Below are 17,374 nucleotides of genomic sequence, written 5' to 3'. Positions count from 1 at the left end.
CAGCTTAAATCTAAAACTGAAAACACACAATCATCGTTTAAAGTCCGCCTAAATTTGTTCCGAGTTTAATCTAACAGCAAGTTTATCCTAGTTTAACTGAGGACTAAGAAACCCGCCCTAAATATTGTAAATAAACGTCCAATAAAGATTCATGTACCAAAATTAAATACAAACACATTCATTGTTATAATGTATTAAACATTTTTCTTGAAATTAATTGCATTTTAAATTTTATTAGCTTTAGTATTTTCATTACATATAAAGAGGTATTTCACAATCATTAGTATTGTTTGAAGGTGGAGCAGGAGGTGGTGGATTATAATTTGGTGGTAAATTGCCTGAATATTTTTTACGTGTAGCCTCCTCCCACTCTTTACGATGACTCTTTTTACGATGACTATGGAAATTGGCATTTGAATTGAAGGTTTTTGGACACCAAGGACAGGTATAGAGCACTGTACCCGTATGAGAAGCCATATGTTCCTATAATTAAAAAAAAACGTATTATTACTACAACAAATAATACATAGTATTCCTCCTTAACTAACCGTTAAAGTGTGTGCCGTTTTAAAAGCTTTTTCGCACATTGTACATTTGTGATCGTAACCCCATTCATGATTATATTGTACATGTTTTTTGTGAGCCTTCAAATTGGGTGAGATCTTAGCACAGACAGGACAGGTGAATTCCTTTTTGCCACCCTCAGGATGTACCATAAGTTTGTGCTGCTTTAAGCTATGCTTATTAGCCAATAGTAGGCCACAAACATCACAACTCACTGTGGGCAATGGTTTGCCTTCATGCTGCAGCATATGCCGCTCAAAAACTTCCTTACATCTTATCGATCGGCCACATATATCGCAGATATTTATATATTTCTTTAAATGTACCGAACGCACATGATTGGACAGCAGTGATTTACTGGCAAACCTTAGAAAAATAAATTGAAATTAACGAACAAAAAAACCGTTATTAAAAGTATTTACAGTTAACATACTTCTTGCCACATTCCGTACATGGCACATGCTTTTCATCTTCCGATAAATGAGACATTTTATGCAGTTTTAATGACATATACATACTAAATTTCTTGTTGCAAATATCACAAGGATGTACCTTTTCCTTTTTATCGTTATGGGTTTTATTGTGCATATTCAAACATTTGCGATCGGCCATTACTTTATCGCAAATAGTACATTTAAAATAATTTGGATCTACATGCTGATGTACATGATCGACAAGAAGACTACGTCTGTAGAATTTCTTCTTGCAACAGATAACAAAACCGATTTGTTTGTGTACTGTTTTAAAGTGTTTGCAGAGAGCATGAAATGTTTCAGCTGGAGCTTGACAAAGACTGCAGGTAATTTTAAAGTTTTCCGTTAGGAATTTATCATTTTCATGATTTGTACTCTTCGAAGATTTGCCTGCTGATTTCTTTTCATCGATTTCTGTTGCATCTTTGTCGGGCTCGTAGTTAGAGTCTGTATCTGTGTCCAAGTTATTACCCTCGTCATCATTTGTATCCATTAAATCAGGGTCATCTTTAATGGGATTATCTTCTGTAGTTTCAGTGAACTTTGTGGTATTCGTTTCAGCCTTTTCACTAGATCTTTTAGAATCCTTTACTTTTGCTGTTCTCGGTTTTCTAGTGGCATTCTTTTTGTTTTGTGTCTTCTTACTTAAGGGATCTTCAGGAGCCGTACTAGTTTCCTCTAAGACATTCCTCGCTTGACGTGTTTTCTTATTTCTGGTAAATGGAAGATTTTCTTCTTCCAAAGGCTCTTCACTTTGTTCTTCTTCTTTTATAACCATATCTTCTTCCTCAAGAAGATTTCCACTATGAAGTGTTTCCTTTAATGAAATTTCTGGTTCAAAATGTGTTTCATTGAATGATACGTTTTCTATGGAAGGCTTAAAATCTTCATTTTGTGTCTCATCTGTTTTTAGGCAGATCGATTCAACTTTCTTCAACGACGTTCCCAATTCTGCATGAGCTTCCTCTACACGTACGTAAAACTTGTGAAAATCGTAAAGTTCTTGCCAACAACCGGTACATAGCCATGAACCGGATTTTTGTATAGATTCCTAAAATTTGTACTGCAATTATTGTTTCTCCAATACAGATGTTAGAATCTCTACTCACCATGGGCCAGAAATGTTTTTCAATTAAATTTTGCACATTTAACTCTTGCCATTTAATGGAGTCCACTTGTATACTACCTACCAAATCCTGTCTAATTTCTAGACATAAAAGGCAGCCTTTCATTGTTTATTATTTATATTTTTTAATAAATATTCTTCCTGGAAATTTGTCGATACCAAGGTAATACAATACAAAAAAATGTCAATTATGACATTTATCAAATGTAAACAGAAGGCGATTAGAACAAGATGCGCAAGCAGAGACAACTTTTTAACTCCATGTCAAGAGTTTGACATATCAGCGTTTAGTATATATGTATTTTTTATATGATTAATTTGGAGATTCACCATTCACATTTTATAATTATTTGTTTGCCTGTGAGCATCTTGTATGAATTTGGTTTGCAAAAATATTTTTATGAACAGAGTTGATTAACCGTAAAATACGTGGGTTGAAACAAAAAGTCTTTATTTAGACTTCTTGTTCAATTGTAGTACACTAAAAGAAAGCAGGAATATATCGGGGAGAAGCTAATTTTAATTGAATCTAGTAAGCTTGATATGAAAGTGGTTACTATAAGATTAGGTTTCTATAAATTAACTTTAAAATCGACTTTTATGTCGATATAAGTCAATTAGTTTAAAAAGTAAAAAAATCGAAAAATTTTCATTTTAATTTCAAGTTTAACCAAAAAAATCTAGTTAAAACAAGTATGAATGTATAGTCGGGCATAGCCGACCATATGATACCCTACACCAGTCAGTATGTTAAAAATGGGGATTATTTAAAAAAATAATGCATTTGATTTGTTTTTTGGTACTTGTTCGTTCTACAAAAGGAACTTTTTGAATTTTCTATAATATTGAACCTAGAAATATGAAATTTAGAATGTAGGACCTTGACTAGGTAAGAACCTATAAAAAGGGACTTTTTGGTACTTTTTCGTTCTACAAAAGGTACTTTTTGAAATTTCTATAATATTGAACCTAGAAACATGAAATTTAGCATATAGGGCCTTGATTGGGTAAGAACCTATAAAGGGGGACTTTTTTGGTACTTTTTCGTTCTACAAAAGGTACTTTTTTGAATTTTCTATAATATTGAACCTTTAAACATGAAATTTAGAATGTAGGACCTTGACTAGGTAAGAACCTATAAAAAGGGACTTTTTGGTACTTTTTCGTTCTTGAAAAGGTACTTTTTTGAATTTTCTATAATATTGAACCTTAAAACATGAAATTTAGAATGAAGGACCTTGACTAGATAAGAACCTATAAAAAGGGAATTTTTGGTACTTTTTCGTTCTACAAAAGGTACTTTTTGAAATTTCTATAATATTGAACCTAGAAACATGAAATTTAGCATGTAGGACCTTGATTGGGTAAGAACCTATAAAGGGGACTTTTTTGGTAATTTTCGTCCTACAAATGGTACTTTTTGAATTTTCTATAATATTGAACCTAGAAACATTATGTAGAGCCTGGATTAAGTGAGAACCCACTTTTTTGAACTTTTCCGTTCAAAAGGTACTTTTTAAAATTTCTATAATACTGAACCTAGAAATATGAAGTTAAGCATGTAGAGCCCGAAATAATTTAGATCGTATAAAATGGGCTATAATTAGTATATTTTGATTTTTCGTAATAATATTCATAATGACTGTTTTTTAACACATCATGGTGAAGGGTATATAAGATTCGGCACAGCCGAATATAGAACTCTTACTTGTTTTAACTATAGTTTATATATCTTTTCATGCACAACTTTGACATAAGCTACATAACATCTGATTTTAGACTTTTTAAACGTCAAAGGTGACACCTCTGTATACTTTGTGGCTAGGGTCAAATGAGGCCCGATCATTACAAAAAGTTTTATAAAACTTAGTTTTGCCGACTTTTATCTTAATTATGAGCCCAAAGGCCCAATTCGGGCGGTACGGTTGTATGGAGGCAATGCGAAATACTGGACCGATTTAATCAATTTTCAATAGGCTTCGTCCTTTATCTTTACTACAGGGAGCTATGTGAAATAATGGACCGATTTTATCCATTTTCAATAGGCTTCTTCCTTGGACCAAATTTAATCATATTATCTTGAAAATTGTGACCTGTACCTTGAGCACAAAGTTTACACGGCCAGCCAGCCATAATATTAAAAAAGGATGCTTAAGGATTACGTGTATGCATTATGACTATAAATATGATTTTGTAAATTATTATATCTGTAACGGAGGTATTATATATTTGTACTTTTTTGTACAATTAAAAAATTTAATTGCCTATTAGATAAGGAATGAGGTCTATTTATAATTATTTAATCCTAATTTTATATTCGGCAAAATATTAAAAATTCTTACACAAATTTAGAATTTGAATATTTTTAGATATTGGCTGTGTTTTTCTTTTTATTTCTCTACTTATAATTTATTGATTTTCTAATGGTTTTGCAATATATTTTTCTGGTAAATTTCCGGAAAACTTTTCTCGTACCGATTCTTGCCATTCCAATGGATGAACTCTTTTTCGATGAGCATGCATCTGGCCATTCGAATAAAATGTTTTAGGGCAAAAACCACAGGAATGTAACGGTTTGCCAATATGCTTGGCCATGTGATCCTAAAAATCAATTATAAATTTATTATTTTTTTTAACCAACTTTAGCAAAAAAAACTTCATTATATTACCTTTAAAGCATCGGGTCTTTTGAAGGTTTTCTCACATAAATTACATTTTCTTTCATAACTATTTTCGTGTACAACTTTTATATGCATTTTTACATTATAAGGGCTAGCAAAGATTTTCTTACATATGGGACAGTTAAATTCATTCTTAACACCTTCGGGCGGATGATGAGAATTCATGTGACGTTTTAAGCATTTCATATCGGCCAGACGACGACCGCAGACTTCACATGTTACTATGGGTGGCGGTTTACCTTCATGCTCAAGCATGTGACGTTTAAATCTTGACTTTCCGGATATAGAGGCACCACATAAATCACAAATTTTGTGATAAGTTTTTAAATGTACAGCGCGTATGTGATTGGCTAAGGAATATTTCGAGAGGTAGCTGAAAAATTTGAGTTACATACAAATGTAAATCTTTTCATCAAAAATAAAAAATGAAACTTACGACTTATCACATTGTTTGCATGGGATTTTTTCATTATTTTCAGCGTCATGCATCAATTTATGCATTTTAAGGCTAAATTCCGTTGACAGACTTTTTCCACAGATGTCACACTCAATGCCCTTGTGTTCGTGTACGTTTTTAATATGCAATTTCAAACAAACCCGACTCGATAATACCTTGTTACAATATTTACATTTAAAATATTCGGGGTCTTCATGCAGCTTAAAATGATCCATTATCTCAGAACGATCATACAGTTTTCGATTACAACAAATGGCATAACCACGTTGATTATGTTCTTCCTTATAATGTTTAACGGTAATGGAAAATGTTTCTAGTGGAATTTGACAAATGGTACAGATTATTTCCAGATTTTCGGCTATAAATTTATCATATTCCTGACGTTGAGCATGCAATTTAAGCGATTCAACCGTATTTGTGGGTTCTTCATCATCACTTTCAAATTTTGAATCTTCCTGTTCATTAGAACTTTCATTGGAATTGCTTTCTTTAGTGATATTTTCCGAATCCTTATTAGTTTTTTCTTGATTTGTTTCACTTTCTATTTTTTTTGTTTCAGCTTTACTTTTTTCCTTTTTAGTTCGTTTTTTCCTAACAATTTTCTCCGGAGTTTGTTCATCATTTCTAACTCTTTTAGATGTACATTTACGCTTTAAACGTTTCTTGGAACTACTAAATTCTTCTACATCCTCTTTTTCAAAGATTTCCAAAGGATTTTCCTCTTTTAATAGAAGTATTTCCGGTTCTAGTTGAGTGTTATCTATTTTCTCTACTACTTCGTTCTTCTCGCTGGAAATATCATCGGAAATTAATTCCGTTTTTATTAAAGTATTTAAATTTGTATGAGCCTTTTCTATATCAGTGTAAAAGTTATGGAAATTGAACAATTCCTGCCAACATGCTTGACATACATGCGAGTCAGAATTTAAATTTTCCTGTTGGAAATATCATTTTATTATTAATTTTTAATGAATTTTATATTAAACGGTGTTTAAACTAAAAACATAAAAATCCATATTAGAGGTTTCTTTTTTAATTCTGTGTTTTTTTTTGGCGGTGTAGAATTACCACTTATATTTAAGAAGTTTAATTAATTTTTCAAATTGTTCAATACAAATTTTGTTTATACACACAACTTACCATTTTCCAAAGGTATTTTTCTATAATATATTGTATATTTAGTTCTTGCCAAACGTTGGAATTGATTGCTATACCATTTTTAACATCTTCAATTATTTTTAAACACAATAAACAATTCATTTTTATTATTGTTTTGATATTTATCAATTATTAAATGTTTTGTACACAACAATAAAGTGGAAAAATTGTTAAGAGTTCAATGTCACTCGTATTTTTTATCCTGCGCCGTCTGGCAAGCCGTTGCTAATATGATGACGTACAGTGGGTCAATTGATTATAACGTGTCATCGATAGCTAATTCATGTCATCTAAATATTGTATTGAATATATTTAAGAGTCAATCCTTATATATTTTATTTGGACCAAAAAAAGAGTGTGTGCTAAATTTCAAACAATTATCTTCAAAACTGCGACCTGTACCTTGCGCACAAGGTTTACATGGGCAGTCAGCCAGACGGACATAGCTTAATCGACTCAGAAAACGATTCTAAGTAGGGTTCTATAGTTGAAACGAAAAGTTGACTTTTCTACTTTTTGCATTTTATAAAATGTCGACTTTTCGACCTTTTGCATTTTATAAAAAGTCGACATTTCGACTTTTTGCATTTTATGAAAAGTCGACTTTACGACTTTTTGCATTTAGTTAAAAGTCTATTTTTCGACTCTTCGACATTTTTCATTTAATTAAAAATCGATTTTTTGACTTTTAGTCTTTTAATATTTTATAAATAGTCCACTTTTTTTGACTTTTCGACTTTTTCCGACTTTTAGACTATTTTTAACTTTTGACTTTTTTCGACTATTTTCGACTTTTTCCGACCAGAGTTAACAATTTATAAAGTTGCCAGAAGCGTAAATTTATAATGTTGCCATTTAACATTATATTATTATTTATTATTATTAATAACAAAATTTTATTAATATTTTTTCTATTTGTTGCAATTTTTAGAGTTTTTTCTACTTCTTTCTATTTTCGACTTTTCGACTTTTTTCGACATTTCGACTTTTTCGACTTGTATTTACAAAGTCGACTTTTCGACTTTTTTCATAGACGATAGTTGAGTTATCGACTTTTTTGGAACAAAATAGTCGGCTTCGACGTTTTTCGACATAATTCTAAGCCGATTGGTATACTTTAAGGTGGATATAGGAAGAATATTTTTGTAAGTTACAAACATCACCATAAATCCAATATACCCTCCCCACTAAAGTGGCGTAGGGTATAAAAATCTTGGGACACCGGTGTCCCGTATACGTGAAAAAGTTAAACTTGTAAAAATGAGTATAGGAAAATATTATATAAAAGAAAGATAAATGTATAGTAAAGTGAATTCAAACTGGATATAAAATAAAAAATCCAATCAGATAACTTTTAGAATTTTTTTAAGTCGATTTTAGAAATTTTTTTATTTGATTCAACCTATTCTGGTTTGACAATAAAAACCTCTATAATAGACAATAAATATACAATTTGGCAACACTGTAATCTTAGATTGATGTAAACAAACAAACAGTGAAAATTGTTAAATTTATTTAATTTTAGCAATAATTAACAATGGAAAATTGTTTATTATGTCTTACAAATCCTAAAGAATCCAATCAATATATTCCTGTGCAGTCATCACAGTGGATAGAGTGGAAAGTACTACACATAATTGAAAAACATTTTTGGCCAATGGTGAGGATTCGGATTGAAATTGTTAATTTCAAAATCTAATTTATTCTATATACGATATTATTTACATTTATTTTCGAGGTCAATTCGGAATCTATATATGGAATTTGTCAAAGCTGCTGGTCACATTTATATGAGTTTCATCTATTTTATTGCATGGTCGAAAAAGCTCATCTAAAAAATGTTCTGATTAATAAACAGCAAACATTTTATAATTCTGGGAAAGAAACTAATGCCGTCGATATAGATTTGGAAACTTTACGTTCAAATACTCCACATATTTTTAAAGAGGAGTCAATATCAAATGAGCCATTGATTTTTATCAACGATGAAATTATAACCGATAGTAAAATTGAAGAAAATTTTAAAAAAGAATTAATCCATTATAATGTAGAACTGATGGGGACTATCAAGGAAACAGTGTCGAAAAAGAAAAGAGGACGTCCAAGAAAAACACATGTTTTAAATAAACCCAAGGGTAAGATAGGACGTCCACGTAAAATATTTAAGGAAATAAGCAGTCTTTCCTCAACTAGTGTCTCAAATGACATTTATGCTATTGATCAGTTAACAGGAACTAATAAGAAACCCAAGGGAAAGGTGGGACGCCCACGAAAATATTTTAAGGATATAAATGATTTCCCCTCCACTAGCCGGTCTTTAATACAAAATGGAAAAAGTGCAAATAAAATTTACGCAATAGGTTCCATAGCTAGCATTAATAAGAAACCCAAGGGTAAAGTTGGACGCCCACGAAAATATTTTAAAGATATGATGGATTTCCCCTCAACGAATAAATCTTCAATACAAACCAGTATGAATGTGAAGAAAATGTATGCAATGTGCCCGCCAGAAAACTTTAACTGCCAATATATAAAACCTAAAAAAAGAGGACGTCCTTTAAAAAATAAGTGCATTCAACAGCATAAAGTTCAAGAAAATAAATTTATTAATAACAACTTTTCAGGGAAAAGAGAAGATTTAGCTATGGAAGAAACATTGATACCTGAGGCTGCATTGAATACAGACTGTTCTGAAGTATTATTAAATTACGCACCTTTATACGACAATGATTTACAAAAAAGCGAAGAATTAGATTTTAAAAATATCTTAAAAAACAAGAGAATGCAATAACATAAAGCACAAATGTGTAATGTATGAAATTTATTTATTTTTATACCCTACTCCACTTTAGTGGGGAGTATTTTTTAGTTTATTGAGTTTTACCTTCAAGGGAGCTATTTTTATATATAATAAAAGAACATTTATTTATATATGAAATTTTGTTAAGATTTTGTATTCTTTTCATATACTTAATAGTATTTACATATGTATATACTGAAAATGTACATACGAAAAATATTGTAGATTGTACGAATTATGATATTGTGCGAAATATTTTAGTGTGTATAATAAAAAAAAACAACTTTTGGATTGTATATATTGTTTTCGATGATAATGCATGTCACTATTTGAAAGCAATGTTTTTGTTCCTGTATGTCTGGCCATATATTTTCATACTTGTAGTTGCACCTTTACTGTCTAGTTTAAATAATAACGGTAAATTGTCAACTTTGTGTCTCGTAAGCATTTCTGTATTTGTTTACAAAATACAGCTGATTCATATAACAACTCTGTGCTGGTAAATTTTGTTTGAGGAATTCCCATACGGTGAAGTTATATGACAGTTGATTGTGAATGCAAATGTCAAACTCCAACTATAAAAAATTGTTTTACTATTTTTACTGTCAAACTGTATGTATGAAAAAAACATATAGATTCACCTTTGATGTAACCTCGTATAAATTTGACTCGATTTATTGTTTACATTTAATTTTGTTTTTTTTTTATTAAATTGTGCTTAAATTTTTATAAACAAAAGTGTATATTTTTATTATTTAAAGAAAATGGAAGCTTGTTTATTATGTTTGGATATTGAAAACAATTTGGACGAAATTATTAGAGTGAATTCAAAAGAATGGGAAACAAATAATGTAAAATATTTAATAGAGAAGCATCTGTGGTCCTTGGTAAGTAGCAGAAATTTGCACTAATTATCAAACTAATATTGGAACTTCTTTGAAACACATCGTTTCTAAACTATAGTAATTTTACGAATTAAGTTATATTTTCCACTTTAGAGTTTATCTTACTTTAAAGAGAAGTCATAAAGATGTCCGGATCTTAGGTCTATACAAATAAAAACTTGTTTATAAAACCATTGAATCTTTTTCAGGATACTCTAAAAATGTCCAGTTGGTTGTGCCATAATTGCTGGCAAGAGTTAGATGATTTTCACAAATTTTATACACGAATAGAGAAAGTCCATTCAGAATTGGCTAAAGTAAAAGACATCGAAGATGTAAAAGATTTAATAGAAAAAAGTGATGAACCATTTTTAAATATGTGTAAAGCAGAATTAATGGAGAATTCAGTTCAAACTGAGATTTTAATAGACCAACCTATATCCACAGAATATGTTACTGAAAGTGAAAATCCTTTAATAAAAGTTGAACAGGATGATGAAGAAATGACTTTAGAAGATATGCCTCTTAAGCAAAGACGTAGAAGAGGACGACCACCTAAAACTAATATAAAGAGTAACTCAATACAAAGTAATAATGATCCACTAAAGAAAATAGAAAGAAATAAACTAATAACAAAAAATCAGAAGCGTAAAGACATTTCAAAAACGTTAAGCAATGATCAGCTTGAGAGCAATGATAAGGCACCAGTAAAAAACGAAGAAGATGAGCCTTTAGACAACACAAAAGAAGCTAATATTTCATCAGATGCTATTGATGACTCTGATACGGAATATGATGAACATGAGGATAAACAACAGATGGAAATTTGTCGAAAAAAACGTAAAAATCCCGATGAAAAGACACGTAAAGAACATGATAAACTTATAGCCGAATATTTTAAGATTTACTGTAGTCTTTGTCAAATACCCATTGAAAATTTTATTGCTTTGCGTAAACACTTTCGCGAGGAGCATAATAAACGCGGCTTTGTTATATGTTGCAAGAAAAAAATATTCACTCGTCCCATACTTGTCGATCATATACACTTTCATTTGGATCCCAACTATTTTAAGTGTAAACAATGTGACAAAATCTACTCGGATCGTTGTACTTTAGAGAGTCATATGAAAATACACGAAGATGGTCAACAAGATCGCAATCATACTTGTGATATCTGTGGCAAATCCTTTGTGGGTATTACACAATTGGAAAATCATAAACAAACTCATGCACCGGATTATGAGAAAAAGTTTTCGTGCAATGAATGCGGTAAATTGTAAGTTTTTTTTTATTTTTGAAATGAAATTAGAAAAATCTAACTCCTTCTGCAGTTTTACTACTTTATACAGTCTAAATTATCACATTCAAGCTATACATCACAATAAATATGTAAAAATTTGCGATATTTGTGGCAAAACCATGCGCTGTCGCAACTCCTTTAAACTGCACATGGAAAAACATGACAACAAATTAGCAACACCCATTAATTGTGATATTTGTGGTCTACGTTTAATCGATAGACGCGGCTTAAGGCGACACAAAAATTCGCAGCATCCAGTGGGTGGTAAAAAAGAGTACTCCTGTCATATATGCTCGAAAATATCACCAAATCTACGAGCTTTACGTACACATGTACGTTTTGCCCATGAAACTGGTTACATACACAAATGTACAATGTGTGATAAGGCCTTTAAGAGACCAGAAGCACTAAAGGTTTTTATTTCATTTGAAATAGTTATAAATGAATTTGGTTAATTAATTGTGGATGTTTACTTTGCAGGAACATATGGCTACACATACGGGCACTCCTTTGTATACTTGTCCCTGGTGTCCAAAGACATTTATATCGAATGGCAATATGCATAATCATCGTAAAAAGTCTCATCCTAAAGAATGGGAAGAAGCTCAACGTCAAAAATATGGTGGAATATTTCCATCGAATCATAAACCACCAGCTATTAGTATAAATACTAATTAAACAATGTAATTTTTACAAAATATAGTTTGTTTTTAATCCAAATTAGAGTGAGTATAACAAACGAACTTTATGACGTCCGAGATATCAAATCCAGTATATTTATTGCATAGACCGATATCATTCTAGTTGTTGTTGTTGACGCAACAGCTTAAACTATACACTTTTAATCCGGGGGTTCTGTATTTAGGTCCAAGTCAAGAAATTTGGCTACTTCAATGGGGTTAGTCCATAAATCCAATGGGCTAAGTGAAGTAGGGTGGGCTGGACAGTTGAATATGTGGTGGGTATCATGAGGACCCTGTCCACAAGATGGGCATATATTGGGGACGGCACGGTCTATGCGGGACCAGTAGGCGTTGAGTCTGTTGCCCCATCCCGATCTCAGTTGTGCCATAGCAACTCTTGTTTTCCGCGGCAGGTTCTTCTCTATTTCTGCTATGGGCCTCCAAGAATGACATTCATGCGGTAACCTGAAACGGCGGTATTGATGGCGTCTCTGTGAATGTTGTTCAAAGCTGCTGTATATGAAGTCCTGAACATTACTTTGTATGCTCTCTTCGTATACACGAAGGTCCTTCCTGACATGCCTCGGGGGAGCATCCAACTGTGTGATATTAAAGTTGGGATGACTCCTTCGGTGACATCCCAGGAGGAACTGTTTAGTCAGCATAACATTATGTTCCTTGACTGGGAGAACCTTCGTTTCCTCATGTAGTAGGTGTTCTGAGGTTATTTGCATGCAGCCCGTTGCATTTTGGCAGCTTTGAATATCATTCTAGTTATCAGAAGCGAATACTAAGCAGTACCTTGTCCTTACCACAGGATATACTTTGTGTCCTTACCTTGTCTGGCCTATCCTTGTAATCCGCTACTGGTCGTTATTAAATTAATATGTTTAACTTATTTTGAATCGCATAAAAAGTGTAAACTTCTTCTTTCATGTACCATTCAACATAGAGTGATAGTTCTTCTTAGTGATAGTTAAAGAGAAAACTGCCGGATACACGAAGTCCATATTACAGTTTTTATTTATGTTAAATTTATTTTAATTTTTTCCGCTTTCATTTAAACAGTGAAACCCTAATAAACTAGCAACTCATTCACAATAAAAAGTTCTTGAAATTCTTGTGAATGCCAAGAAATAAAAATCTTTTGTATGTTTGAGGGTTAAGTAACAGCAATACAACAGCTGTAAAGTTAAACGACTCTGCAATAGCAAAAATTTTTGTTTATTGTTTACAAAAAAAAAAAATATTGTCCAATATCGAATGAATTTGTTTAGTTTAATTTTTATATTTTTAAATACAATTCAGCATGGATTCTTGTCTACTTTGTTTGGAAATTAATACAAGTTTGGATAATGAATGTATTAAAGTAAATTCAGAAAAATGGCAACAACAAAACATGAAAGCTTTAATAGATAAACACTTGTGGCCGATGGTAGGTGGTCAGGAAATATTCCTAGAAATTATAAATTTGTAATAAGATAATTTTATTTAAGGAACAACTAAACGCTGCCTCTTGGGTATGTAAAGATTGTGGAACTGAATTGTATGATTTTCATAAATTTTACAAACGTATCGAGTTGGCTCAACAAAAGTTTGGGCCAGCTTTAAAAAGTGAGGATGAAACTGAAGATTTTGAAGCGAAAGATATGGATTGTGACAGTGGCGATTGTAAAGATAATCTATTTGTTAAGAATATCTTAGTGGAAAGTCATCTAGAGCCACAAGTTATTATGGAACAACCTTTACCCACAGAGTTTATATTAGAAGGACCATTTATTAAAAGTGAAATAGAAGAAATCGATCATGATGATATTCCGCTTAAACAACTAAGAAAGAGAGGACGACCAGCAAAGGATGCTTTGGAAGAATCTACTGAAACTAGCGAAGATCCATTAAAGAAAACTATAAAATATAAAACTAAAAAGAAAGTAAAAGACAAACTATCAGAAATTACAGATGAAATAGATAATTTTCAGAGCTCCCACAATAAAATAGAAACAGATGAATTGGATGTAAAAACTAAGACTTTAACTCCAATAAACAATAAAGATAACAATGACTCTGAAACAGATACCGAGGTAACTACAACGGAAAGGTCAAAAAAGAAAAACCATCGAAATTTAGATGATAAAACTCTAAAGGAATACGATAAAATTATAGCGGATAATTTTAAAATTTTCTGCGATATTTGTCAAAGTGCCATGGATAACTTTTTATCACTGCGACGACATTTTAAAGTAGAACACAAACAACGTGGCTATGCTCGCTGTTGTAAGAGGAATTTCTTCACACGCTCCCTATTAGTAGATCACATAAATGTTCACCTAAATCCCGAATATTTTAAATGCGATCAGTGTGGGAAAGTATTTTCAGATCGTAGTCGTTTGCAATGTCATAAGAAATTGCATGACGATGATAGTAAACTGGATAAATGTGATATCTGTGGTAAATTGTTTGCTGATAAAGGAGCTTTAAAGAAACACGTCTTAACACATTCCTCTCAAAAATTGTTTCCCTGTACAATATGTGGTAAATAGTAAGTAGATTTTCAATGAAAGCATATATAGTAAAAATTCAAAAATGCATGCATATAAATTTTGTTTCTCTTAGTTTGTCAAAGAGTTCTGGAAGTAATTTATTCGTAAATTTTTTAATTTTAGCTTCACCAACTCCTTCATCTTAAACCATCACATTGAGGCAGTACATCAGAATAAATTTGTACAAATTTGTGATATTTGCGGCAAATCCATACGTTGTCCCACAGCCTTTGCCAGTCATATGGAAAAACATGAAGTAAAATCGACTCCTATTAGTTGTGATGTTTGTGGTCTTTTGCTTTCCAATAAAGAGGGTCTAAAACGTCACAAAAATTCCCAACATCCAGAGGGTGGCAAAAAAGAACACACCTGCCATATCTGTTCAAAAGTATCGCCCACACAAAGGGCTCTTAAATCACATATACGTTCAGTGCACGAACAGGGCTTCGATTACAAGTGTAGTTTGTGTGAAAAGTCATTTAAACGGCCGGCCGTTTTAAGGGTAATTTATTAATCAAATGCTAGATTTTAGATTTTTATTAATTTTTATACTTTTAGGAACATATGGCTACACATACGGGAACGGCTTTATATACATGTCCATGGTGTCCACGAACATTTATTTCGAATGGAAATATGTATAATCATCGTAAAAATGCTCATCCAAAAGAATGGGAAGAGTTGAAACGTCAAAAATATGCCGGAAATATATCGTAGTATCTAATTAAAGTGTAATTTTTTTTAACGTAATTTAATTTAATTTATTAAGTCATAAAACAAAATTCTTTAATGATATTACAATAATCGTTGACGTCTTTAAGATCTTTGAAAATCTCTGTGTACACTATCTGAGAGAAAGTTTGATGAAAGTGTTGCCACTGCAGTTTGGTAAAGGTGAACATGTAGATTTTGGAAATCTACATTTTGATTTGGTTTACAGTTCGTTTGCTCTTTACCCTGAAGCAGCTTTGATATGACACCTGATTCTGAACGTTGCTATTGAGCGTAGACTCTAATTTTTCTAAGCGTTCGGGAAAAGATAAGACAAAATGGAGAGTTTACATAACATCTTATAACTTAAGTTAATGCTGTAAAAGTCTAAAGCACAGGTTAACCTCGATGGTATATCCATGCTGGTTTTAAAACATTCGACTGATAGTTTTCAAACTGCCATAACCAACGTCTAGGAAAAGGGTGGATCATACAGATCCTCAAACATAGATTGGACGAAAATTAGGAAAAAGCTTTCCTAAAGGGTATAGTTTTGAAGCAAACATTAAAAAAACACCTAGAGTTAATCAATGAGTTTCTCAGCATGGATTCTTAAACTCTTACATGCAAACTTTCCCGCTCCAATTCCGAAGTAGAAACAATCTTTTTTAATGAGCTAGCAGTGTGAACATAGAAACGGGGAACTATCATGGGTAACATGCAAGCCATTGAAAACATGAAGACATAATAAATTGGAAATGACAATTTTTTTAATTTACATCAGTAATTTCGATAACTTTTCTTAAATATATCATATATTTCATTATTTCAAGTTCAATTCATTGTTGATCACATTAATAAAGTTTATTTTATAGAAGAAAATCTTTGGATTTTTTTGCTTTTAATCAATTGTGTAATTAATATATACTAAAGTTCTTTTAGTTTATGATTGGATTAAATACCCTAGTCACAAACATAATTGCTGTGACTAATTTTGAAAAATATAATACGTTAGAATTGTTTAAAATTCTACTTTTCACCCTGTAAATTTAGTGGACGTTGTACAAAACAGCTGTTGTTTAACATATCTGTGCTACGCAAATTCATGCTATTTTGGCGCTAAACATCATAGACAGAGCATAAATATAACGGCGTTATTTCGAATAAGAGAATTTAATTTACATTGTGCAAATTAAAATAATATAACTTGATTATAAATAATTTTAAATTATGAAATGTTTTGTTTATTAATTATGTGACAAGCTAATTTATATAATAGTCATTTTCGCGTAAATTGACTTTTATTAGAATGGTGTAATCCTTATTCACAAGCCGCCAAGCATAATAAAAGTTAACGACTTCAAAGTTATAACATAAGCGACTTAGTTTTTATACATTTTGCGCGCTCTCTTAAACACAAATGAAAAAACATAAACAAATCAATCAAATTGTATTAAAATAAATATTTTTACTACTATTTATTAAAATAACATGTCCACCATAAATGACGATAACATTTTAATAACTTTCGATGAACTATGCCAATTAGATAAGGCGGATATTGCCGTATGTGTCGATAAGTACAGTGCTTTACGAATCTGTGAAAAGAGCTCTGCTCCACCAAGTGAAATTTATAATATCTGGGTGCAGAAACTATTCAAAGCCTATGATCCGAAGGAATTTTCCTGCAAAGATTGGCAACGGATTATACAGCACTTGAACAAAGCACTGCAAGAGGTAAAACTATTTTATTCCTTTTGTTAAGAAGAAAGTTTGAATTCCGTTTTATTGTTTTTGACAGTTTGTTAAAAAGGTAAACACTGCGAATAATTTACCCATAAAAGAAGTGGATCAGTGGTGGTTGGATACCCAAGATTTGCTAAAATGGTTAGAAACTATTATCAACTCCCTGGATATGATCGTTATGTGTTTAATAATTACCTTTGTTTTGGAAGTAATTATAAAAACGTGTAAATTTGCCAATAAAAGGTAAGCAG

General features: G+C 31.5%; 5 protein-coding genes across 5 annotated transcripts; 3 read left to right on the top strand and 2 right to left on the bottom strand.

Annotated features, from left to right (window-relative positions):
* Positions 1-181: 181 nt before the first annotated feature.
* Positions 182-2,545, bottom strand: LOC111675984 (transcription factor grauzone-like). The gene is made up of 4 exons (XM_023436869.2): positions 2,147-2,545; positions 998-2,088; positions 549-930; positions 182-483 (listed from the first exon to the last, which is right to left on the bottom strand). Exons 1-4 carry the CDS (start codon positions 2,267-2,269, stop codon positions 253-255), a joined length of 1,827 nt encoding a protein of 608 aa, XP_023292637.2. The 5' UTR covers positions 2,270-2,545; the 3' UTR covers positions 182-252.
* A 1,595-nt stretch (positions 2,546-4,140) lies between these two features.
* LOC124420769 (transcription factor grauzone-like) lies at positions 4,141-6,640 on the bottom strand. The gene is made up of 4 exons (XM_046954872.1): positions 6,442-6,640; positions 5,281-6,236; positions 4,833-5,217; positions 4,141-4,764 (listed from the first exon to the last, which is right to left on the bottom strand). Exons 1-4 carry the CDS (start codon positions 6,559-6,561, stop codon positions 4,573-4,575), a joined length of 1,653 nt encoding a protein of 550 aa, XP_046810828.1. The 5' UTR covers positions 6,562-6,640; the 3' UTR covers positions 4,141-4,572.
* Positions 6,641-7,922: 1,282 nt separating this feature from the next.
* Positions 7,923-12,163, top strand: LOC111675983 (transcription factor grauzone-like). The gene is made up of 7 exons (XM_046954096.1): positions 7,923-8,119; positions 8,198-9,243; positions 9,895-9,907; positions 9,985-10,146; positions 10,353-11,419; positions 11,475-11,856; positions 11,924-12,163. Exons 1-7 carry the CDS (start codon positions 7,997-7,999, stop codon positions 12,119-12,121), a joined length of 2,991 nt encoding a protein of 996 aa, XP_046810052.1. The 5' UTR covers positions 7,923-7,996; the 3' UTR covers positions 12,122-12,163.
* A 1,150-nt stretch (positions 12,164-13,313) lies between these two features.
* On the top strand, positions 13,314-16,253 carry LOC124420710 (zinc finger protein 660-like). Its single transcript, XM_046954633.1, has 4 exons — positions 13,314-13,561; positions 13,623-14,665; positions 14,790-15,168; positions 15,225-16,253. The coding sequence occupies exons 1-4, from the start codon at positions 13,436-13,438 to the stop codon at positions 15,381-15,383; spliced, it is 1,707 nt and encodes a 568-aa protein (XP_046810589.1). The 5' UTR covers positions 13,314-13,435; the 3' UTR covers positions 15,384-16,253.
* Positions 16,254-16,799: 546 nt separating this feature from the next.
* On the top strand, positions 16,800-17,370 carry LOC124420625. The gene is made up of 2 exons (XM_046954095.1): positions 16,800-17,114; positions 17,179-17,370. The coding sequence occupies exons 1-2, from the start codon at positions 16,869-16,871 to the stop codon at positions 17,368-17,370; spliced, it is 438 nt and encodes a 145-aa protein (XP_046810051.1). The 5' UTR covers positions 16,800-16,868.
* Positions 17,371-17,374: the final 4 nt, after the last annotated feature.

Source organism: Lucilia cuprina, chromosome 6 (assembly GCF_022045245.1).
Source record: "Lucilia cuprina isolate Lc7/37 chromosome 6, ASM2204524v1, whole genome shotgun sequence".
Classification (NCBI taxonomy): domain Eukaryota; kingdom Metazoa; phylum Arthropoda; class Insecta; order Diptera; family Calliphoridae; genus Lucilia; species Lucilia cuprina.
Note: the sequence above shows the minus strand (reverse complement) of the source record. Positions and strands in the feature narration are given on the sequence as shown.